Source organism: Temnothorax curvispinosus, unplaced genomic scaffold, assembly GCF_003070985.1.
Source record: "Temnothorax curvispinosus isolate PA1 unplaced genomic scaffold, ASM307098v1 QBEX01015898.1, whole genome shotgun sequence".
Classification (NCBI taxonomy): domain Eukaryota; kingdom Metazoa; phylum Arthropoda; class Insecta; order Hymenoptera; family Formicidae; genus Temnothorax; species Temnothorax curvispinosus.
The window spans coordinates 310,726-337,655 of NW_020225678.1; the positions used below are offsets into that span (position 1 = coordinate 310,726).

Below are 26,930 nucleotides of genomic sequence, written 5' to 3' on the forward strand. Positions count from 1 at the left end.
ATTGCATGTAATTTTGACAATATAACTTTTGCAAACCAAACATTCAACGGCCATGTAGAATTCAACAGAATTAGTATGTACGGGATAATAATATATTATTATAATGTTATTATATTAATTGCTACGCTGTTTCTCAGTGCTTGGACATTTATTTATTTCAAATAATATTTGGCTAATATTTTTAACACATACGCTTTAATTATTTAAAACATTTCCATCACAATGTAGAATATATAATATTAAATTTGCTTTGAAAATTATGCATCTTTAGTAATTTTATAATATGTATATTTAAAAAAAATTATTTTACCTTACAAATTATTTTCTAAAAAGTATTCACATAAGCTTTGTCCATAATTAACCCTCACAAGTCACACTGGGTCGATTTTACCCGACGCCAACTCAACACATGCGTATATCTCCAAATAGGGGAGGGGGGGAAAGTTGGTTAGTAGCTGGAAAAATCGCTTTTTGGTAGTTGAAATAAAGGCCCACAAGTGTCGCTCCAGTGCTGGTTTGCCTGTTGAGCAGGAAGCGTCCGAAATCTCCTGTCGGGTAAAAAAGACCCAGTGTGACTTCAGTGTCTCAATTTCGTCATTATAATAAATCCAAAATACAGGTTTATTTGAAGTGAACACATTTTATTTGAAGTGAATTAAAGTGTTTTTGTATACGTGTAATGTTTTTTTTTTATAATTGGAGTATTTATAATGTAAATGTGATTGTTTTCCAGCAATATGGAGACACGTGCGCGCGTGAGACGCATAGCAAAAAATAAAAATAAAAAAATTCAATAAAAATTCAATAAAAATTTTGAATAAAAATTCAATTTTTAATAAAAATTCAATTCAATAAAAATTTTGAAAATAAATTTTTTCTTAATCACTTGTACACCCAATACTTTACACATACTTTTTTTCTCTTTAAATAATCATTATTTAATGATAAAAAAAGTTTAAATAATGATTTTTATAATTTTTTTTCAATTTTATTGACAAAAACAAACGTACATGCACGAAAAATACGTTTTAAAAAATACCGATTTTCAATCAAAAAAAAAATTGTTTAATTAAAAATTTTTTTAAAAATGGCTTATACAACCTTAAAGTACATGTCTTCAGCTTTAAAATGACCACCTATAAAGTTTATTTTTTTTAATTTTTAAAGGAGAAACAACAGTTTGAAAAAAAATCAGTTTAAAAAAAAAATGTCTTCATATTTTTCAAAATACAAAAAAAAGGATAAAATTTAGAGCAAAACAAACTAAACAGTCGTATTTCTGAGAATCTGGCGATGAATTTAAAAAAAAAACACGTCCCAAAAGCTTGCTTAGACTTGAAGTTACAAGCGTTTCAAAATCGCTCGGGTAAAAAAGACCCAGTGTGACCCCAATGCGCTGTGGCGTAAGTGTGACTTGTGAGGGTTAATAACAGTTGTAACGTTATGGCAGCCAAGCATGCGTTTGTTCAGTAGTTTTCACTAACACGAAACTGATTCGTTTCTGCTCTACTTTTTAATTTGGACTTGCTAAACAAAACACAGACAGTACTCGGGTGGTCCATCTGGAGGAACGCGAACAGTAAGTACAAACCGCAGCACACTGCGTTTTCTATTTAAGTTGTTTTAGTTAAAAAATCGGTCTTAATTTACCGGCATTGGGCTTTATTAAATCTGCACGCATATAAACGCTATATAATGAAAAAAGTTACTAATTTGCCAAGGATTGAATGCGTTTTTCGATTTACGAAACACATAGCTCTCTGTAATTGGGTAGAATGCATGTTATATTATTATGTTGTAAGTAGTTCTATAGAGATACATTGTTTGGAAATTACTGTTATTTGTGGGCATTCTTCAATAGAAATAGTTACATTCCATCGAATGACTATACAAAAAGCTTCCCAAAAATTTTAGGAAATAAGTTTCCTCAATCAATACACTACAGAAAAGTTAATGACTCATAGTTTTTAATTGCATTACACAGCAGAAATAATTAGAAAAAGCAGAATGGAGAAGCAATTCTACACGGAGAGAATTTTCTCTTAAAATTTACCCTGAAATCATGGTAGTTGTGGGATAACATGTACCACCAAGAATTTTATACGAGCTATTCTGATTAATATTCACCATAATAAAAAATATTATAATAATATCTATTACATTAAAATATAAAATATGTTTGATTAATTTTACTAAAATATATCTAGGAAATTTCAATAATTTTTCAAAATTTACCAATCTGCTTGGTAATTTTTACCACGTTGTTTGTAAAAAATCTTTGTATTGTATATTTTAAAAATTCCTTGGTTACCAAGTTGTCCCAAGTTTGTAGTGAATTTAAGGGTAAAATATAACAAAAAATTCTCTCCGTGTATACATCTAGAAATGAAAATTGTATCTTGCGTGTATATCACGAAATAAAATCATTACAGTTATTTCCATACAAAGTTTTATATGCAAATATATAATAATTTATAAGAATAACACTTTTGGATAATATTTAATTTTGCAAATAGATAGTAATTAATAAAATAAGTATATTAAAAGTTTTATTTAAAAAATTAAATATTTTTGTTTTCTTAATTAATTGAATATTAAATTTTATCATTAACAACATGGCTTTTTACCAAAGTGTTTGCAGGAATTTATTAATGGATCGGCACGATGCAAACACAAATACATTATACAAACATTACACGCGTTATAATAGAGTTTGTGCACTCGTTGGAATGTAATCACCATCGAATTATATGTATTCGCTTTATCATTTTATTTGTTAGGTTCATTGTGATATCGTCCCTTTGTATCATACACCAACTTTTCGCCATTAACTATTTCGCGTTAAACAGCTGGGGTGATCAGTGAATGCGTAAAGAGTAAAGCTATAGAATAACTGGTTCCATTAACGCTCCATGTACACGATAGCATGCAAGTTTGTCTTCGATCTGAAATCTCGCTCGAAGTGATCCTCTCTCTCTGCACACCTGAATACATATCCTATTGCATAATTTAACGGCTACTTCCGGCTTACAATAGTGTACTGTCAACTTGGTACGAGCAAGGTAGGTAGTTAGTTGTTCACGAGAACGAACGGGATGTTCTACACGACGCTCTTTCACGTGACGCAGTTACCGTGTGCGGGGATGTAACTTCTTGCATAATTCAGCGAAGAGAGCTTGTAATTGTTAATACGGCTTGTAATGACCATGCAACCATTGCTGGGGGTATCGCCGAAGTTACAAGGTAGGTGGAGGGTTGCACGGATTATATAGGGTAAGCGTTTCCAGGGAATCTGTCGATCTTGAATGCCATTAGCTCGGCGTTTTAGCAATTTTGAAATTAAATTAGATCGCGTTAGCAAAACGAAAGAGATTGCGATAAAATTGCAATTTATAACTCGCTTTATGTACAAAAAGTGTAATTAAAGCTCGATCGTGTAAGAAATTTCCTTCGCGACTATTTATGAAGATTAACATTATCTTATTTTTCTACCTATCTATAGCCTATTATTCCAAGAGTATAACCTTTTATTGTTTGAAAATTGCGCTGCAACCTTCTTGCAACGTAACGTTACGAGTTATACGTTGCTTACAAAGAAGCGCTTGGAAAATATTTTTAAACGCCGTCGCTCAAGGCCTCTTTACTACGATATTTTTAGAAAGAATGCATCCGCATTTTTGCCATATCTCTCCCTCTCTTTCTCTCTCTGTCTCGCTAGGTCTCTCATCGCATGCGCAACATTTTTGATACACAATAACGATATGGCGCCTTATCATCCAAGTTTACGAGCTGCTGCGCGCCGAGTTTACATTTAATTTAGTCCTTTCTCTTGTCGATGTTAGTTCCACTCCGAGATATTGTTGTGTTTCTACGGAAGTTTACAAGGGGTCCATTTGTAACGAATGCACAACGGGCCGATCGTCCTGTGCGCTCAATAAACATGCGGTACCTTCCGGTCTCACGCCTTCCAGACGAGGTCAGCTTGATTTAAAAAAAATAACGTTTCAGCGTAGAATTGTTCGAATAAAGCAAAACATACGTGTTTATTCTACCGTCGCGACCAACCACGACGCGGACGCGTCGGTGATGTTTTATTGTTGAAGTACTGACGGAGAAACGTCGCGTGACTCACAATGACAAAAGGGACTGCACTGTACAAATTGTTTCCCCGGGTCTAAACGGGACGTAGAACGATGCACTCATTCCTGCATGGCATTTAAAGACGTAGGAGAGAAATCTGATGTTCGCAGTAAATAGAAATTGCACGAGCACAAGGTAGTACGCCATGCAGGATAGATATATCTTCTTTGATAACAAGTATTATGAAATATAATGAAAAACAATTATCCGATATTAAATTTTGAAAAAAAACACGTAATAAAAATTGTTGGAAAATAATTAAAATGTTGTTGAAAAAATTATCGTAAATAACAGAATAGACTTGGATGATAAGATATACTTCTTGAAGATAAAAGATTTCATCGCAATTTTTTTTCTTAAATCATTGCTAGATTTTTATTGGAAAATATATATGAAGATAAAAGATTTCTTCGCTTTTTTCTTAAATTATTGCTACATTTTTATTGGAAAATATATATGAAGATAAAAGATTTCTCTGCAATTTTTTTCCTTAAATCGTTGCTAGATTTTTATTGGAAAATACATGTGAAGATAAAAGATTTCTCAATTTTTTTTCTTAAATTATTGCTACAATATCTATAAACTGATTGTATCTTGATATCTTGGTTCGGTCTGCATATGCCAAATTATGCGGTTGCGTAAACAGAGGAAACATTAAACCGCTGCACGCGTACTCTATTTCGTATAACGAGCGGGCGATAATTGTTCCATTTTCTGAATTAGCTCGATTTCACGGTTTAACATGTGTACCCATTGGTGTATCGGCCGCGATCTCTGGAAATGCGCAATTTCGCAATCACATCGTAACTTCTTCCCTGTGCCACTCATTTGTCACAGCTCTGTGATAAATCGAACAAGAAATATGCTCACGTATGACATCGCGATAAGTCCCTTTTGATGGATTGCCGCCGCACTCATATCAGTGCATTTGATACACGTGCACCGAATCTCGAAAGGTATGTCGCCGCCGCATGCTCCGTTCGCATTCGACAAATTATTTTATTTCAGATAAGCTTAAAAGGCCCCCCTCCCCTAAGCCAAAGTCCGATTTAGCGGATACGAGTCATTAAATTAGTTCCAATACAAACACCGTGCACGCCCAGCACGCCGTTCACATCGATAATTGCCGTCCACCGAGAGAAGTTCGATCTAACGAGCGATGTAACGCAGCGCAGCGACAAGCTTTAAACGGAGCGTGCAATAAAACTGTAAAGTGCTGGAAAAGCTTCAAAATGGGCGAGCGAAAAAGCAATGGCGCGGGCGTAACCAAAGATTCCGAAACGAAAAGGGGGGAATAAAATAAAAATAGGTAAAAGTAAAGAAGATAAAAAAAAAGGACGTAGAAGAGAAAAAGCGAAAAAGGAAAAATGAAAGAGAAAAAGGAAAAAAAGAAAAAAAAGAAAAAATAGTAGATAAAATGACAGGAAAAATAAGGAACGGAAGAACTAAAAAGAGACTGAGAGAAGGACGGCGACAGAGATCGACGTTGTTTGAAATGATGGGTGAGGTGAACTTCTTCTTTAAGTTCATCTACGGGAAGGTTTCGTAAACCTTGGCTACGTCACTGGCGGAAAATATACCGAATGGGAAACGTCGTACGACGAATCGTGCCAGAGCAATCGTAGTTTTCCGCGATGCAATCTTTTATACCTTACGCCCGCTTGACGGCGATACTCAACGACGCTTTCCCGACTCTCGTATTCTCGACGACATTTTTCTGCCATTCCCTTGAGGACTTTGTTCCGCGCAGCTCCGAAATTTCGCGCCGAAGTTCACGTATATACAATTCCAATCCGGACACGATTTTAAAACCAGTTTTATTTCTTTATCGATTTTACAATATATCGTATAACGATTATGAAAGCCAATTATAGTTCTTCGGAACAATATTCATGCTTTGTAAAGCTGCAATAATTTTCAATATCGCCTCTGCAGCTCTCCGAGTTTAATGCTAGTCAACTTTTTAACGGCACTCGTGAAATTTACCGCGGAGATTTGCTGCAAAGGTCATCCTAACTTATTCGAGAGAATTTATAATCGGATTAAATCGCGTATTGTTATATCGCGCTTCTTACAGTTCTACAATTAATATAATTAGCTTACTTAGTTACATTAATTATATTCCGGGCTCGTTACGCACGCAATGTCTGAAGCGCGTACAATGAAACAGATGATACAATCCATTTAACCTCATATCTTTTATTTTCCAGATTTACGGAAATAAACTTTCGCTTGATCATCGTTGCGTATTTTAACGGGGATGAATTTATTCACGGGATTCAATATATCGATCAAACTTCCGCTTTATCAGAATTTCCTTATCCGCGAGTGAAAAAGAAAGACAAACGTTCTTGTAGAACTACAACGGGGATTTCTCTAGCACCGAGATTTATTTCCGTCTTTAAGGTCCTCTGATCCCGCCGGAGACACGACATGCCACGCAATGTTCCCCATTTAGATAATGTAATTCGGGATGTATGATAGCTGAACGCAGCATTGTTTCTTAAAAATAAAACATCACCGAGACGCTTAGAGAAAATTTTATTTCGCGGACGGATTAGTTTGACACAAAAAATATACTCTCATTTATCAAAACTTTATAGTATTTTTTTAGAATATGGAACGGTATACTTGTTCAAAAATTGTTAAAAAAGCATTATTCATTATCTTGCCAAATGCAATACGCTTGACCGCTCTCGGCAAATGATTTATCTTTCAATCCGCTTTCTCGCTTATTTGATCTTTCATCTCTCTCACTCTCTCGCACGGCAGTTTAACTTCACTCGACAACTCTCGGGTCAAGTGGGATAATTGAGATCCTTGCATAAATGGGACAATGCAATGATTTTCTAATGATAAATTTAGTAGATGTCATTTCTCAAAGAGTTTTTAATGGCTATTAAACGAAAACTTAGCATCTCTAACCGATAAAAAATTTAGAATGAAAAATAATTATGAATTTAACTTTCCTTTAAAAAGATATACAAATTTTTAGCACATCCTGCCTGCATAATCTACGTTCGTATCAATGGAATATATGAAAAGGTTTTGTGCGACCAATTTGACGCGTCGCATCTACTTTAAAACCTTCTCGGGTCAACGCTATAATGGACATCTCATTTATCATTATAAGGTCGACTATAATGGATGCCCCTGGATCTTTCCTCTAATTTTATCACTGAGAACTCACCGGCGTCGTCCCATTTATATACCCGCTCAATTATCCCGTGTGACCTCAATCGTTATACAGCCCAGACGGTGGACCGCCCAGTCCGACGGTATCCTCGCACTCGGTGCAAAGCCCGGCGCAGCCGACGCCGGCGCCCGCGCCGCGATGGCCCTTGAAGCCGGGCGTGCTGGTGCACATCAATCGAACTCACAGCCTGCGATCCGGCCTGAGCGTTCGCGCGAACGAGGCTAATCTACGTAACGAGCTAGTGGGCAAACATAACGACGAGCCGCTCAGGCAGAGCTTCCTCGACGAGACGTCGTTGTCGTCGTCGATCGGTCGTAATCCGGCGCGGGCGGTATTCCGCCGCGGCAGGAAAGATCAAACCGCCCAGAGGACAGCCAGCATGACCAGTCTGAACGAGGACGGTATGCTCGCCCGGGCTAACAAGATAAAAGCTATGTTTGGCGTACAGCTCAAAGAGCAGGCCACCCTGCCCGGTATATCCAGAGAAAAGACAGGTAAGAGCAGTAGGAAAGGAGTCGAGGCTATTTGCCCGCGACTTTGCGACGTGTCATCCAACGTTAACTCGTTTGTATTTGCAACTACTTGCTTGCTTGCCTGGAAGCACAGTCGACACAAACAAGATTTTCGAATTGGTCTATTTTGGTACCTTGTCTTAAAGCTATCTAAATGTGATTTTTAATCGTACAAAAAATTATATGATACACGCTTATGACAATGTAAGCTAGATATATGGTCTCGTACCAACGGATGCAAATATTTGTGAATACAAATGGGTGGGACAAACGGCTTTTCCACATCCAAAGTCAACGAAATGTACCTCTGACCTGTTTCACGTTCACGATGTTAGTATTATTCCAACTTTTCAGTAAGCTAATAACGATCGTTTCATTGAAAATAACATAAAAACCTAAAAATATTATTGACTATATTAACATTTTTGCGTGATTGGAAAGTACGTGAGCATATATTTTTGTATTAAATTCATTATTATCTGTATTAAATTAATTTTTCTATATAATGACGCTGTTAAGATCTGATGGCTGTGTTATCAACTACAATAACAAGTATCTATAATAGAATATTTTATCGATGTCTTTGTTATACAAAATATGAATAATATTTATTCAGTTATAACTCGCCAATACTTCAGACTATTGATTTTACCGTGCATTAGTTGAACCTCATTCCACGTTATTTTCTACAATTTTTTTTTTATGTTTAGCTGTGTCTCTCGTCATTACCCGTAACCCGTAACTTTCTTTCTCGACTTTTTACATGCTTTTATGTTAACATTAACATTTCAGTTAATGAAAACATCGTCGTGTTACATGGAAAGTACGTGGTGCGTGTTTTCTGCATACGTCGCAGACGACTTTGAAGCCTCATTAACCCTTCGCCCGTAAACTATAATTTGACTGGCATCGTCCGTAATCTGGGTCATAAATGTCCTGTCGTTATTTTGACCTAGTAAATAGTGTTCAAAAAATCTGAAAAAATTCTGTAATACTTGTATACTATCCTATTTTATAATCCCAAAGTTTATTTAGCGATTCATTATAAGATAAATTGTTTATAAATAATTCTTTATGCAAAAAATTGATAAAAATCCATTTTTATTAAAAAAATCATATCTCATTGAGTTTTAAATCAAAATAAAAAATTCCAACGAGGTTTTATAGTTAAATATGTGTACTTTCAAGAAAAAAATTCTGTATATGGGTCATTTTTAAAAAGTATAATTATTCTGAGGATTGAAAATGGCCTTTTTCGGGTTAAGGAGAAATAAGACTTTTAACGTAATTTTTACATTATTTTATTAAAAAATCATATAAAATCGTCTTTCTCGTAAATAATATCTGATATTTGTCGCTTGATCATCCATTGTACCCTGAAAGTACATGTAATTTCTTTTTACACGTGTTTTCATCCACTCAAATTTTGAGGTTATAGGTATATATAATATACACAATCATAAAAAAATATCACTTATATAAGTTAAAAATAACTGTAGTAATATGAAAATGCCGTTAAATTAATTTTACTTACTTGCACGAAAGTCTGGCACTGTCCGTAAACTGGGTCAATAGTGGCACTGGACGCACTTTGACTCGCTGCTGGTCAAGCACACACTGGCGAATTCCAACGAAACTTTGGGCATGAGTTCTCCCCACTACCTACTTTTTTTACGAGGGACGGCAAGCCTTCCCCCCCTTTTCATTTCGGCGGTATTCTATCTTGAATTTCGGCTTGTGCCATTTATGACCCAGTTTACGGGCGAAGGGTTAAGCACACAGCTGCGTATATGTGGCATGTAATTAACCTTCTAACTTTTCCACGCTGGTACCGGCAGGAACTTCATGTTCCAAGGGATGTTCAACCTTACAATTAGTACATCTCGAACGATGCTCATTCAAAAGCTTTGCTGTTATTAGCTAGTCTATAAATTAAAATTTAAAATGTTCAAAAACAAAATTTTAATACACAGTGCATACTAAGATTAAATCTATTATGTTAACAAGTTAGGTGTTTTAGTCAAAAAATACACATTAAATATCATGTCATTCTAAATTTAATACAAAAATATATGCTCACGTACTTTCCATTAACGCAAAAATGTTAATATAGTCAATGAGATTTTCAAGTTTTTATATTATTCTCTAATATGAAGTACCTTTTAGCACGGATTTTATTAAAATAATTTATCATTTTTGTATGCTCTAAAAAAGGCTGTTAAATAACTTTCTCATGTCTCTTTATTTCTTTGTTAAATGTACAATCAGATTTTTTTTATTTATTTGTATTTAATGTGCAATATAATTTTTTAAAAAGAGAGAGAAATCATAAATAGAAGTCATAAAAACAAATGTTTCTATATTTCCTAGACACAGACGCACGCGCACAGTTTAAAATTTTTACATATAAAGTTGTTCCATTTTAAATTACAAGAGAAATATGAAACACATTAATTTTAAGAACATCATATAATCTAAGTCCCGTTTTAGCCTTTTCATGTGATTGCTTTTTGACAACCTTAAAATTTGATATAAATATTCCATTTATTCTTTATGTGTTCTTTAATATACGCGGTAATTTATGTTTGCTTAAGCTGTCGCATGAGAGGAAGGCTTTATGTGTTTGATATCGCTTGTTGTTGATATGTTCCTTAGCTGTGACTTACAAGAGAATTGTGCCGCGGCAGCGGATATTGCACGGCGTGGAACCATCCTACGAGCCAAATCGTGGCAACGTGTCTCGTAAGCGAAAGAAACCCGGAGCAGGTATGCATAAAAATAATATTTATACACAACGTGCATGCTTGCAACTTGATTTGTTCGCCTAATACTTTGACTTAAAATCCTTCCCAACCTTTTTCCTTTTTTGGCAAGATTTCTTTTTTTTTAATTATGTGGTACTTTATGGCTGTACACGTAAAAATACACATACATCACCGGACAGAAAAAAGGATATACGGAAAGCAGAGATAACACACAAACGTACGCGCGAATGCCGCAGTTAGTGTACTGTACGCAATAGAAGGATATTTAGCTATAGGTGATAACACACGCCGCACGCAAGAATTCATAGTTCCGCATAAAGTACACACGACAATCGGCCACATAAATTTCACTTATCACACAACAACTATTAATCACAGATGTTATCGATTTTCTGATTTATACCGTAGCCTATAATTCCGCGCGTTTCTTCTGCGGTAACGTTTATCGCGATATTGTCCTCGATCTTTTTCACATGATCAAAACTACATAAATTCTCTTATCATGTGCAACGTCAAAATCCTTTGTACAAGAGGATTTTGTTGATGAGTAGATACGTGATAATTATTTATCAACTACACACGCTACACGATATTATCATTCTGCTGCGTGTCGATATGTTTCCAGTGAACATCGTGATTATAGTATTAAGAAAAAATAGAAATATGGATTAAAAATTTAAGAGTAAATTATAGAAAGTGCATTAATTACAATTGATTGCTCAGAATTTGTTAATCTCGTGTCTACATTGTGGAATCCAATCCGGAATTCCATTCCGTTTGGGGCTTTACGATTATCTCGTTACACTGTTCTATTTTTTATACTTTTTTTTTACTAGTAGAATCTCATCGTTTTATTGGATTAAGTCGGAATGTGTTAGTGGAACACAGGTTCTATGGATCGTCGGGTTTACCGTCGTCGTCGACAATCCACCTTGCGACAATTTATGCAACGTTACTGACGTTTCTTCTTTTTTTTGCAATTGCAGATCCCAATCAAGCCGCGAATAACAATCATGTGAACAGCGTGTCGGAAGTTCTTCCCGACTCCGGAACAAAGACGTTCTACGAAAATTTACCTTTCCACGGGATCCAAGCGCCACCTAACAAGGTTAGTATAATTTTATTATTTTATTTAAAAAAAAAAACAGACAGCACTTTATCAAACCGCATGAGCTATATACTCGATTTGCAACTCCCATATTATCGTGATTATTGAAAAAATAACGATGGCAAACGTGTCAGTCGCAAAAAGTCGATCTGCAATATTGTCATATATATTAAAATTAGATATCAACATTCTTTGAATTAAAACGCAAGAAAAGAGAAACATTTTAATTCAAGAACACCGTCTTCGATATTTAATTGATCTTTTGTCTGACTCTCGTCTTGAATTGTGCTGGAGGAACGGCACGATTCGAGAGAATCGCGCATTGAGCGAGCTCGATCTCGAGCGAGAGGACTGATACCCTCTCGATGCATTTCCACCAGTTAGCCAACCAAGTTTCGTGAACAGTTCGTCGATTAACGGTATCCCTTTCTGACCAAATACATTCGAGAGGCGATAGCAAGTGAAATGCGGTGGAAGGCCAAGAGGGTAGATATTAGCGCGACCCTTCAACCGTGCAACCCCTTCGCCTACCGAAGACCCTCTCGGCACTTAGGAGTGCCTTACTGCTCCGACATACGGTACCTCCGTATTGCTCGTGCTTCACTTTGTAAGAGTTACCGAACTCAGCTACCGAAACCCCGTTCAATCCTTATAATGGCTATAATATTACTTCTCAGTATTATAACTTTCCGAATCATCCTTTCGCAATTAAGAGACCGTATAGCTAGTCCTCGAGGTCATAATATTCCGCTCGCCTTATCGAATTACCGCGCGAATGCGTCCGTCATCTCCCTCCCTTTTCACGAGTCCGCCCACTTCGTTGCCGTCTGTTATCGCGGTTAATTGATTCGTCGAGCAGACGTTTAAATAATTAATTTCACCATTTCACAACTGACTTCCTTTCCTGTTTGCGTTTGAATAATTCGAGTTGGAAATCTTTTACGTACCAGAAGAGCCGTGAAATTTCCCGAGATAATGGACTTTACGACAAGTCATATGCACACGAAGCGATTATACAAAGAGATATCTCAATAGCTAGAACTTATTGTTACACGTGAAATTCCTGCATACGTATAGAAAAATATTTTATGTAAAACAACGAGAGAGAGAAAGAGAGCACTTTATTCTTTGTACTGGTATACTCTTAGCATTATGTGAGCTATTATTATCTAACGTAAGCCTCTTCTGCCTTACAAACGTATCGGATTTCATTGTGAGGATTACAATGCAAATTTTAACCGTCTCAAGCAACCTCAGTGCATCGCGTTCCTATTGAGCGCAAAATGTGTATCTTAAATCGTCAAGTCTTCTACAAAGGATATTCTACTTCTCGTAGCATCAACTCGGCTCAACGAGGATTATGAATTCTTTGTACCCGGATTCACCATGATGACAATGCCAAATCGACATCATATCCCGACGATGAGAGAACGCAATTCTCTACAATATATAACTATGTATTTTATGTGTTTATATATTTGAAAGGATTTCAATTTCTCTAACCGCATATTTATGCATTTCGAATTACATCGTAATATTCATATTGAGATAAATTGATGAGGAGTAATTAATGGTGGCGACTGACAATTTACCGTCATTATCTTGCAGTAATAAATATACAATCGTTGCTCGTCAATCTAGTTGCAAATTTGAGGTTCGTAATCGCACCGCTTTTAGCAATAATCGTACAAAACCGATGTTGCTGAAATGCATGTGTTGAGTGAAACATTGATTCATTCGGTATATCATCAAAGCGTTTTATTCGTGTGAAACCTTATAATGACATTCTGCACGCAGGAAAATAACTGAGGATCAAAACCAAAATGTTTTCATTAAAATTAATACACACGCTTCTCTGAAATGTGTTTTATATCGACGCATTGATCAGTTTGATTTTTTTTCTTTAGCCTTTAAATACTTTTTATTAATTACTGAAATATTTTCGCACTTCGCACTGGCTGCCTTTACTTTACTGCTTGTTACGTAATTTCGTGCAATATATCCGTAAAATTGTGCAATAATCATTCTATCGATTGTCTTACAGATAATTGCAAAACGATAATTTAACAGTTTGATAAAATCGCGGGGATAATTTGCCAATGAGAAGTAAACGAAATTGTATTAATTCTTAGCAAGTAAGTGGCTATGCTATTAATTCTTTTGCGTTGCCTCGATACATTTTTTTGCGAATTCCCGGATACTTTTACTAGCTATTAGGAAGTCTCATAGCCCAATCGATATACCGGAAAAAAGAGCACCGTTGTGGACAGGTAATTCAGTGCTGTGCGAGTGTAACAAGTATTGCTACTTTGACAGAAATAAATTCACTCTGTACGCTTTTTTTCTTTTTATCTTTATTCGTGCTAACACTAACGTTTTCTAGGAAAAGCAATTGTTGCAATGAGTTTCCAATAAATTGTGTTTTACCATAAAACTACACGAATAACTGCGTGATTTTATTTTCATTGAAACCGACGGTTTTGTGTCGATTAACGTTCGAATTGGCTGTCAGCATTTAATGAAAAATAACATTGACGCCACTTGGATTCCTCGTTCGAGAATGTAATCGTAATGAGATCGCAGCGTTTTGTCGCATATTCGATATTCGCTGTGAAAAGTAGCAATAGATTATATTATTTCAGTCTAATAAAGTGGAGTTAAAAAAGAGCGTTAAGAGTGCAACACGGTTGTTGGTGCGTAAGTTGTCAGGTTAATAGTATTTTATTTAAAAATTTAACAATCCATGGAGTGATACGAACGTTTCGGCTCCGCTTTGGGCCATCTTCAGCATTGTAAAAAGAATTAATATAAACTTATAGTTATTTTCTATGCTCTCCGTTAAACCATAGATTAGTACTTCAAGATTGGAAAGTAAAAAGTCATATAGTGTATTATCATTTACCATTTTAATATTTTTACCGTTATTATTTATTTATTTTACTGTTTTGATCTATCATAATGATGACTTTTTTTACTCTACTATTTATTATTCAACCTCCTTCAGTTGCTGTTCGTTAGCCATTTCCATAGTTTGTATCTTATATTTTTTTACCGTCTTCGAGACAGTAATATTTTTATAATTTATAAACTGCTTTTTTTTATCACGCGTGTGACCAAATGATACATATCTTCTACCACGTCTTTAATTTCACACTCACGTTCTGTGGTTAACTAACTTTGGTTTCTTTAAATTTAATTTCTAGCCATTGATTGAGTTTGATCATATTACAGAAATTTGATCATTTAATCTAATTACACGCTAACTTTCCAACATGAAATTATATGGCTTTTTGACTTTTCAATCTTGAAGCACTCATCTGTGGCTTAAAGAGAGTATGAGAAATACTTAACCCTATAAATTTATATTAATTTTCTTTTGAGACATCGCTGAAGGTGGCTCAAAACGGAGCCAAAACGTCCATATCACTAAGCATTGTTAATCTTGAATAAAATACTATTAATCTGTTAATTTATGCACCAACAACTGGATACTCTCAATGCCCTTTTTAACTTTATTGGTTTATTGAGAGTTCTAAATTAGTTTTTTTTTTTCATTTATTTCAATCTTTTTCATTATTAAACAATAAAATTAATTTAATATCGCTAAAATCGGCTATTCGTATAGATTGTTGTAAGAGTACTGAATTTATCTAAACCTATTAAAAATTCGGCTAAGATTGTGAATAAATAATTTCGTATTGAAAATTGTATTGAATTCAGTAAAAATATAATTGTAGTTTAATGTCCTCGAATCAACGAATTACATGAGATGAGCTAGAAATAAAATATCATAGATCCTGTAATTTCTGAGGCAGTAAATAATAGATGCTAGATATCTGCTGATACAGTTACGTGCATATTACAATTTTTAGCTCTCACAATCGTCTTTTGCGTAAATCTAGAATTGAACTGTGAATTCTGCCTTCTAACAGACCATTCTGTAACCTTCAATTATACCGGGCTAACTTTGTTTGACGGAAAATATCTCCTATTCGATATCACAAACATTCATAAACGCAAAGCTCATTTTGGCAAGCGCGCCGAGCGAAATTAGCCGAATCGGTTTACCTAATTCGCTAGTATTCACAATCCGCGCGCAATTCGAATCAATCAACGTATAATTCAATGAGAGGCAATAAGCACTGTTGCTGGCATGGACCACTCGATAATCAAGGCCCGATGCCCGGTGGATGATTGTCCTAAACGTATCGACAATAGGGCACGCCATTTTCCAAGTGTTGCCACGTTATATTTCAGTTAACTGTGATTACTTTAAACAGTATTACTGGAAAAAATTTCAACCATTTGTTAATTTTTATTGACATGACACAATTTCGATTTGGAGTTGCAGAAATTGTTATCAGGTAAAATTAGAAAAAATATGAATTTTACACTTTCTCTGTTCAGTCGTAAACTCATAACTTAATAAATCGTATAATCCAATAACTTTTCTTAGCATTACCAGAAATGGGAGAAAATTATGTTAGGAATAATCGATACACAATAATAATCTTATTCTAAAAAGTCCTCCAATAGTTCAGGACTCAAATGTCTATCAATCGCTATCTGTCGTCGCGGAACGTAATATTGTTACAATCGCGAACCTCGTCGAAATGTCGTTATCAAGTGCATAACGTTAGAATAACTTCCTCTTAATCACTACAAGGAAGCGACGTAACTGTATCAGTGGTACTCGTGCAAAATGCCAATAGCGACTCAGAAATTGACATAAATTGGCTCCTTATGTCCTACGGCAAGGAAACGCCGTATATTCCAGGCAATCTACTACTATGAAGCCGACTTCACCGTCGCTAATTAAATCATCGCGATCGCCAAAACGTCATTACCCGCGGGGATAAGGGGCCGTCGGTGCCGACGATGTGCGATAATCGAACGTTAATCAACACTAGAGCCAAAGCAAAACAAATTGAACCGAAGGCCAAAGGATTATGTGTGTATATATGCGAGTGGTGGCCGCTGGCTGCGTTTTGTTTTAGTTGGTTACTCCTAAGTTTGCTCGAGTTTCGGCTTTGCATGGCACGTTGCATTCCATCACGACCTCGCCGTGTTCCTCGCGGCCACCCAGCAGAGCTGTCAGTCTCTGCGACGGCAGTTCCGGCTACGAGTCGACCATGAGCCACCTGGGGCCCCACTACAACGTCTACAACGTGCCCAGGAGCAATTCGCCGGTGCTTAAGTACAACACCCTGAAGCCGCGGCGGCGCAAACAGAAGCACTCGCAGCAGTTCTACTCGTTGCGGCTCTGCCGCCGGCACGAGAACATCCGCAGGAAGTACGAGCTATACGCGATACCGATCTATAAGACGTGCCCGCACAGGAGCGACAGCACGGCGACAATCGCGACGATCGTCCGGTCGATGGAGGACGCGCCGTCCCTGACCCTGAGCCAGGCGTCGGCATCGATCAGCCTGACGAGCCGATCGGCGCCGGCGACGCCGATACCGCCGTCGTCACCGTCGGCCGCGCCGCCGATACCAGCGCCGAGGACGCCGAAAAAAACCGATCCGTCCAAACACACCTACCAAAATGTCCCTCCCCCCGTTTTTCCGCCGAAAAACGCTTCGTTGCCTAAGCTTAAGGTTTGTCGACTACTGATGATCTATAATAAGATCCCCCCGCATCCGATGACGCTCGTGGACGTTGCCATGGGCGAGCTTTTCGCTGACCGTTTTTCGATCGATCCTATCGCCATTGGCTCGTATTGTCGAGTACTTCTTCACTGATCTCAATATTAATAATCGTGATTTTTATGCCATTATGCCAGTCAGATTTTTAAATACGTTTCGCACTTTGATTTATAATTTTGTTAAATATTCCCTTCCATTTGCACTTCTGTGACCATAAATATACTTGTTGTTAGTAAAAAACATGACGAATATAAGAAATAGAATTGAAGAGGAAAAATATATATATATAGGAGTACAGAAAGGATGTGTTGAATTCAATATTTCTAGAAGCTTTGATGCAAGTTATTTTGATATACAAGGCTTTCTCAGCGCTGTATTTCATCAAGTATTGCGGCTGCAACACAATGGTCTTTATAGCCACGGTATAACGACCGTTACTTCAGAACTCGTGAAGAGAATGTATATAAAATGATGGAAAGGAATATATAAAGCATCTTATGTAAATTTATTTTCATCTGAAATACTAAGTGTGATGCAAAGAGACATTAAATTCGATTTAATTTATACTCTGTCACATAATTTGACGGTCACAACACAACAAATTTATTAGTCAGACTTCTAATTGTGAGAATCAACTTCTCGCTTCAAATATCATACAACATAATATAAACTTTATTATTTTCTTCTATGTTATTTAAATCGCTGTTAGTTTATTAGGTATTAATATCTAATTAATTAGAGATGAAGAAATTTTGAGCAATAAAACAAAACAGCTCGTTAAAATTAATAATAATTGTCATTTAATTATAAATGAAATAATTCGTGATAAAAGACCATATCCAATTACGCAATACTAAAACCGCACAGGAACCATCTACCTATATAGTCAGTTTATAATTAGCCTTCAAACTATATTATTTCATTTAGATTAACTTGTTCCCCGGTAAAATTAGAAAACAAAATTGTTTTCACTGTTAGTATACTAATAATATTTTCCATAATTTTAGCAACCTTTACGATTCACTCATTTAAAATCTAAGAATTTTATATTATTCATTTTATTTGTAAAAGCTTGTAGATTTCGCATACAATTGTCATATAATTGTTTGTACTATCAATTTTAATTTGTCATAGTAGTCACGCTATATATGTATAATATGTAGTCTGTGATAGAAAACATTCCTCCATCTAGCTGTTTCCTTATCATTGCATCTTTATTACAGCAGTTTGATTATAATCTGATTTCCTTAAGGCTACGAACTATAATGAACTCGTAGCGACTTTACGAGCACCATTCACGGCATTTTACCGATTCTCACATCTCGGGAACGCGATTACTCTTGTAACTATCTTAATAAAACTTTATAATTAATCGCTAAAATTGCCATATGCGATCGGTGTAAAGCGGCAACGTCCAACGAGCGAGACGTCAATCCATTCCCTCTTAAGCACCGAAGTAACATTAGCATCTCGCGCCTACTGCATGAGTACGATTTACGTGTCCGTAATAGATATAAAACAGCAGCTTCTCTCAAGCAAGTAGGAGGTAGAGTTGCTGGAAGCCGAGTTATAATCGGAAATCATATTTTCCCTGCTAAGCTGGATCCGGGCATCTATGTAGCGACCGCCCTTGTGCATGTTGGCCGCGCGTCAAGTAAGTTTCCACTGTCACACACGCTTAACCAATCACACGAGCTCTTTATTGTTTTTCGAACACCGATAAACCTGGGATATTACTTCGAGGTTTGCGATCATTTCATTGACGTGTCTGTCTCCTCTCGTTTTCCACTTACAATATAAAAGATTCAAAGGCGCGACTCTGCAACGGAAATATCTCTCTTCACTTCTCGATCTGCAGCATAAACCTTGCACAATACCTTTATCACTGTATCAGATATATAGGTAAACCAATAAACACTGTCAACAAGAATTTTTCGAGCGTGCGATAAATATTCGAAAAGTCTATCATGCAAACAATAATTTATAAATCCTTTGTGCCTTAAAGTATGAACACCAGAAGTTCTATTAATTATACTTGTATTTGCACATCAAATTTTCTATGTAAAATCCCGTGCATCTATTGATAAAATATATGTGTGATAGAGATTTTAGATATACATATATTATATTTACATACACATTAAACTCTATATGTGCTCCATATTTCACGCAACACGTTGTGATGTACAAATTTGTACAGACCTTTTTCCCCGATATTAAGAAACCGAGAAGTAATATCTCAGATTCCAGCCGTCCGATTTTCTCATGCACACTCTACGTCGCGTTAACCACTCGCGCGTCCCCCGAATTGCCTGGTTCCAACTACTAACCGTGCCTGTTGCAGACCGACAGCCTATACAACTACAAAGAACACTACCAGCAGCAGCATCGGCAGGAGATGCAGCAGTACAGCTACCCCTTACCGAGCAACAGTTCGAACCAACTAACACTGCCACTAACGCGCAGCCTCTACCATTCCTCGATAGCTAGTCCCCTGCAGACCTCCCTCGTCCACACTAACAACAGCCGGCCGTCCACCCTGATGCACCACGAGGCCGCCACCATTGGCAATCACTTGCCTGCGGTGCATCGGGACGAAGAGCAGCAGCAACAGCAGCAGACAAATTACGGCAATCACGACGCGAGACAATCGTCGACGCGTCGGCACGCGACGAATCGGCGGAACGAGCGTAATCGGAAGTACCGGAAGCACGAGCGTACGTCGAGCGATCGGAGCAAGTCGAAGCAGAGCCGGCAAAGGGACAGAGACTCTTCTTCGCGGCGTAGCAACGCTTCCTTTGTCGACACCCCCGATTGCGAGACAAGCTTCCATCAGATCCCGGATCTGGGCGTGCCCGAAACGATGTACAAGATCTCGTATCCGCATTACTACGAGGACGACATCGCGGAGTGCTCCACCGACTATCACAAGCCAAACTCGGCGCTGGCGCGTCAGCAACAGCAGCAGCAGCAGCAGCAGCCGCCTTGGGAACACCAGTCGAATCGCTGCACCAGCAATAACACGCCTCAATTCCCATCGGACGCGGGCGACGCGAAAAATCGCAGTAAAACGTCGAAGACGAGGCTCGGCGACACCCGCAGCATATCATCCGCGCCCACGATAATGCAGTACGCCGAGTTTCACTTCCGGGATGTCGGTCAGGAGATCGATGTCTAAAGGTTAGTCATCCCGAATACCTGCTGATGCACAACGGCACGGATGTTCTTTCGAAGAACGCGGGCGATCGCATTTTTTTTTCTCCCCCCAAGGAATGTCGTATAGCAATTTGTTTAAGGCCTCGAGGCTTGGTACACGCTATTACGTCTTAAAGGTAACGCACCCGCGCGTGTCAAACACAGATTTCTTTAAGATGTTCCTCTACGTACGTCGTATTCAAAGGTAGGGTAATAAATTAATATGCTTTCCTTTTATTTTCTCTTCTACACTATTTACTTTGCCAATTATCCTTTGCCACGTATCCTTCTACAATTCTAATATCTTGACTTTTTTTTTATCTTGATCTGCCCCATTGCTTTTGCCCCATTTTATTTGCATTTGTTTGTTTTTCAGGTACGGATTTAGATATTTTCTTCTTCTTGCATCTGAATTAATATTAATTCGACTTTCGACAACGCACGGCATATCAACTCCTCTCTATGCTTTGATAAATACGGAAGATTATTTGATATATTGTGGAAAAGATTGTGTGTATTTTACATGTTGTATAACTTTATATTGTTATAATATAATTTATAATTTATTATATAACATCACCTTATAATACCATCGGACACACCCTTTTCAATATACATTCATTGTTTGACGATACGCACAGCGTGGTTCGAAATGTTTCGAGATAAAAACGATAATATTATATGTATATTTATATACACGTATATATAATTCTGTTAGAATTCATTTTCGAGTTGAATACTATTCCCGCAATTTCTTTTTAATAAATCCCTCGTGCGCTTTAAATCAATATAATACTATTAAACTTCATGCGTAAAACGATAATACTGAGCGACATAAAGCATTACTGCAAGCAGATAGATATTGTTTTCAATAATATTTAATTCAATCAAAGAAATATCCAATCCATAAAAAAAGCTATGTGTGTATTTCTACGAGTAATAAGAAACCGTTCAAATACGAAAGATTGAAATCGCGCATCAGTTTGAGCATCCCCATAGAGAAACTTTAAGTTCGACAATAGTATAGGTACTACATCTGCAGTCATACATATTATATTATATTGATTTGATTTATAAGAAGCGAATTATCCAATTTGATAAACGTAACCCAACGCAAAATATATAACAGCTAGGATATCCTAAATAGACTTGAGTAATAATATCAAATTGGTGTTTTCTATCAAGTTTGAAACTATCGAACTTCAAGACATCCCAGATACTGATACACAATATATACTATATAGTATAGACTGCTGACGCAGTTTGCTTTGTTTTATTTCGTCGTGTGGTTATAACAGGCTCTACGCCGCAAACTTCTATAGGTAATGTCGAATTGTCGTGAATTTTATTTTTTAAAATAAAAAGCAGCAAGGAGCAGCACAATATTTACACATTATCTGAAATCTAAAGAAGCTGATAGGAGCTTGTTGATGGAACGGATCGAGACGATTTGAAGGGAACATTTCATCTCGCGGTAGCTTTATTCTATCGTAAATATTATTTATACTTTTTTTTAATTTCCTCGTACAAACTGTCAATAATTTTACGAATTGAAAATGAATTGAATCGTCAAAACAGTTTTGGTCGCTTTACATCTTGCATGTCTCTGTATCTCTCCCGCGAACGTACTCTGCCCGTGAGGCAGCTTGACGTAAAAAGCGCAATGCGAGCGGCGAGGAAGGATCGTTGCATGCGTATATACTATATCAATTGTATATCTCAATGTTTGTTCGTAGGAGGGTCCGCTGACAAAGAGCGATACGTACATTTACTAGGACAATTTGGCGTCCGACAAGCCCTGTAGGTACATTGTACGGAGTATGTCACGCTGCTTACACCATATATAACATAATTCGAGATTACTATAATACAAATACGGAATGTATTTGCGCCGCTCGCGCGAGGGATGCCGAACTCGAGCTCGTAGCTTTACTTGTAAAGTCACAACAATCTCAATATCTTCGAATTAACATATTTGTTTACGTGCTATTCTCTTGCAAATTATTTTTAATTCCTGCTTACGTATATATATAGTCTCCTGTGGGTTACCGAAATTATTTCAATCCCGTTGTGTGTGAAAGCGTGTATACAACACGCCCAACGCATATTTTATTGCCTAGAAATAAATTTGCTTGATAGAAAAAGAAGTTGTTAGGACATCTGCTAAATAATTTGGAAGTAGTCGAGATTACGGTTTATTACGTCGCACGATATTGCACTACTCTACATTCATACTGCAGACGTAAGCTTTAGTCAATTGTAGATCATCACGGTTTACTATAATATAATCGTCGCTCTTGCTACGTACAACAATAAGAGCTTCGAACCAATTAGGCAGCATAATTAGGCGAGTATTATTGTCCGAACAACAATCCCCTCAAATTCCGAACCACGCAATACCAGTTTAATATATGTATATGGGGGCGAGACTAGCATGCAGCATGATAACACTTATCATGACTAAACTTAATCTGATCAATTGGTGAGCTGAGAATAAGAGGATTATCTGCCAGATGGTTTAACAATGAATAGCCCGTTTATATGTATAATTCTCTCTCAGCCCTTCAATAACATCTCCCCTTGACTCGCGTACTCGCTTTAGGCGCGCCTTAGACGTTGTCTAATTGACTGACATCGATCACGAACGAGAAAGCTTAACACCCGAAATGGTACTAGTCATTTGTCGATCGCTTGCAGAGCAGGGTCTGTTACGAGACTTCACGAACAGTCCGCCATAAAACTTTCGTGTGTGCAATCGTCCGCGCAGCACGGTTAAAACCCAAGCAATACAAAAATTTAAGGGACATTTATTTATTATCAAAATAAAATCTTGATAATAATCTTTGTAGAATTATCTAAGTAATAAAGATCTATTTTACTGATTAAACATACAAATAATAAACACAAGAGTTAAGTTAATACGGCAACGAAAATTTATTCCAAATAAAATTCATTTAATTTCGTACGGAAGCGGAATTTCGCTGTGAAACTGAGAAATCGAAAACATCCTAAAAAGCGCTTGAAAGACCAGGATTGTCTTTTAGACATTTGTATTGTTTGAGTGCATTTTCGTTTCGTGATATTCGTCACGCTTTTCTGTTTATGCAGCCCTTCAAACCGGAATTCTCGGATCTCGATTATGCGGACGTGGACTACAAGTCGTACGGGCCGATTAACTATAAAGCCGCCAGTATCGCGCTCCTTCAGAAGCAGCAGCAGCAGCAGCAGCAACAACAACAACAACAACAGGCTCAACAACAGCAGCGACTTTTGGACAGGAGGCCGCAGATGTACGGTGCTTCGGACGATAACGAGGAACTGCTTTAACCCTTTCCCATTCATTGTTCATTTAATAGCGATCCTATTTCAGCTTTCTCGGGGAGATGCAATGATAAGATACATTTAGCATTGAACGTGTTATATCTCGATAGGTAATTCGTTAAAACTCGCTAAATTCGATTTCTATGAGACCACACGTTGCCATAATAAATTTCTAGGATTATGATTCTCATGTGGAGCGAATTTAACGAGTTACGACACGGCGCCGCGTAATACGTTTTGTTCGTACGAGCGTAATTTGGCACGCGCATAAAAAAAAATTTATCTCGCTAAAAATTAATTATCCGCCGAATGCTTCTGTTTCAAAAGTTCTAAAAAGTTTTAAATAAAACGCTTGTCTTGGTGTCGTCCAGCTACTACGATCGAAGATCTTGTCAGAAACATTGCACGAAGGAAAAATAATGCTCATATTTTATTTACCTCAAAATCCAATTTTTACCACTTATGGTCCCATCACGTGTCTTTGCATAATTGAAACAAACGTAATAGGATTTGCTCGATATTCAAAAAGCTATATATATCCTTCGCATTACAGGTAGCCGAAATACACAATCGCATATCTGCAAATACATTTACGTAATGTTCGGTTGCTTTAAGGGAATATCCAGGACTGTCTGTTCAGATAAATGTACGTTTAATATATTCTCTTTCTATGTAATGCGATTATTTATGTTATTACGCTGCTTCCAATATTCCGTATCATTTCACATGCCATATTTCATATGCCTGCACTATATTACAAAATTAGACCTTCTCAGATGGGATTAGAACTTTGGTTACACATTAAAATGTAAATGTTTGAGGAAAAAGGTCGGAAACTCGTTCTTATTCACTCGCACCGGACACACGACGATGTACGAACTTGGTAGGACACATGTGGCAAAATTTTAAAAAAATTTTTGGAGATCTGTAAATTTATAAATACCTTTATACGAGATTATTGATACAATTGTACATTTACATAAGCTATCGGCATGTGTTCCGGGATCAAATTATGGAGATAATGCGCGAACCGTGGCGATAGAAAAGGAGATCTTGTTAAATATTGAATTAAGAAAAGAAGAAAAACATATCGCAGCCAAAAATATAATTCCCATCTCTCTGTTCCGTATTATTGTTATACAATTATTGATAAGCGGCGGTAGAATATATAATTCTGTTGATGCATATTATTCTCGAATATCTTCGTATAATGCGTTTGTAAATTTGTAAGTTACAAGAATGATGAGTAGTTATTTGTACAGATCGACTATAAACCAAATATCACCGCTTAATCGCGGATCACACACAGTCCAGTGTTTATGTCATCAAGGATCTTCTTGTAAATAACGTATCCTTATAATCGTTAATTAATATTATCGTCAATCGTGAATGATTAGCTATGATAATACGTTTCACCGAGTATTGGTTTAAAAAACCAACTCTGCGATCGTTTGTAAAATTGTGTTCACTTACCTCTTGCCGTGAGAGCATAAATTACGCGAAAAATATATATTAAACGCATGTTCGATGTCGCTATAATAAAATCACAGTCTGATGACAGACTCGGTCGCGCCTACGATTTTAATGGTGATTTATACTGTTTACTACAACGTAAATGTTAAATACAACCAAATAGAACAAGGCTTCTGTATGCATGGTGATACGTCTTATCGTATCTTTTTATTCGTCAACATCCCTCCACGGTCCATTGCAAATCGCTTTTCTTTTACCGCACGCGTGTTCCGATCGATTCAATCGCGTCGCTTTGCGTTCAAATCACGATTCGCTCTATTCATCGATATACATGCCGGGTGCCATTGATTCCTCTGGAAATTTTAATACTTTCTTTCGTTTATGTAAAGTCGATTTTACTGCGGCGGAAATTCAATTGATCATCAATCTCTTTTTTTATATCTCTTTGATATTGAATATTAAATCTTTGCAAAGTTTCAAATTAGACTTCTATTAAAGTACAATTCGATTGGAATTAAGTTATATCAACAAAATTTTCGTATTTTTATCAAGATTTGTAACCATCTATATAGAGAGAATTGTGAAGAAAATTTATCAAATTTTTGCTGTGAAAAGATCAATTTCTTTATCAAAGAATCTATACGATAAAGCTCTCTTGAGTGATAAATCTCGGCGTTTCTATATATCGCATATGTTTCTACAGAATATACCATTTATAACTGAATAACTTCAAGCTTTTTGAACAAGATATATACAAAGTATAATTTTCCTCTTTAAAACAGGTACGAAAATGTGTTCACAACGTGAGATTTACCTTTTTTCTAGAGTAGAATGGAGGTAAATAAGGGAAAAACTGCACTTTTACAGTTTCATTGTTCTTGAAAGAATTACATTCAAAAATATAATTCAATCCTGAAAATGTGAAATATTTTGCAGCAATGTGAGGAGAACGGGCGAAGCGTATCATCACTGGAGAAACATAGATTGACTTTTTGAAATTGGATAAAAATTAAATAAATGGAATGACGGGACATGAAAATCTCTTTTACATCAATATCCAATTATCATGTAATACATTCGCTCAGCATTCAAACGCAGATGTATTTACAAAGTTTTATTATTGTCATCGTGAATATACAATATAATATGCCACTGAAACGCACAGTTTATGAAAAATAAAATCTGATTTAATTTGGCCGATATTAATAGAATACTGCCAACATCGTTCTGCCAATCTTGTAAAAGGTTTTGCTCTCGTAATCACGGTATCGATTTAAACCTTTTCATTAATTAAAATATATTGCACGGCTCAATTTCGTGACTAACGTGACTATTTTAATTATTCGATATTTAAAATAATTTGTTAGTACTGTGGCCTAAATTATTAATTTAATAAATTAATATTTCCTATGCTTCCTTGAAACCGCGAGGCCCGAGAGGCATTCCTATATAAAATGTATAAAAATGCTTCTTTCTCTTTTTCTTTCCTTCTTTTTCTCTCTTTATATATAGATATATATACATATATGTACGTATATATGTGTATATATATATAATATAATACATATAAAG

At 36.5% G+C, this 26,930-nt stretch overlaps 1 protein-coding gene and 1 long non-coding RNA gene across 8 annotated transcripts in view; one reads left to right on the forward strand and one right to left on the reverse strand.

Moving 5' to 3' along the window:
* Window positions 1-26,397, forward strand: part of LOC112466113 (hemicentin-1) — a 163,369-nt gene extending 136,972 nt beyond the window's left edge. For 2 of the 7 annotated variants that reach the window (XM_025034002.1, XM_025034003.1), the window contains 7 exons: window positions 1,543-1,579; window positions 7,391-7,830; window positions 10,504-10,614; window positions 11,600-11,721; window positions 16,719-17,321; window positions 19,714-20,549; window positions 23,673-23,760. In XM_025034002.1, coding sequence (XP_024889770.1) covers window positions 1,543-1,579; window positions 7,391-7,830; window positions 10,504-10,614; window positions 11,600-11,721; window positions 16,719-17,321; window positions 19,714-20,547 — 2,147 coding nt within the window. In that variant the 3' untranslated portion in view covers window positions 20,548-20,549; window positions 23,673-23,760. Of the gene's footprint in view, window positions 1-1,542; window positions 1,580-7,390; window positions 7,831-10,503; window positions 10,615-11,599; window positions 11,722-16,718; window positions 17,322-18,880; window positions 19,063-19,713; window positions 20,550-23,672 lie in introns of those variants that run through there. The other 5 variants (XM_025034007.1, XM_025034006.1, XM_025034008.1 and 2 more) reach the window with 5 other exon arrangements.
* Window positions 9,134-9,557, reverse strand: LOC112466120. Its single transcript, XR_003042104.1, has 2 exons — window positions 9,383-9,557; window positions 9,134-9,224 (listed from the first exon to the last, which is right to left on the reverse strand). It is a non-coding gene; the product is annotated as an uncharacterized LOC112466120 (long non-coding RNA).
* Window positions 26,398-26,930: the final 533 nt, after the last annotated feature.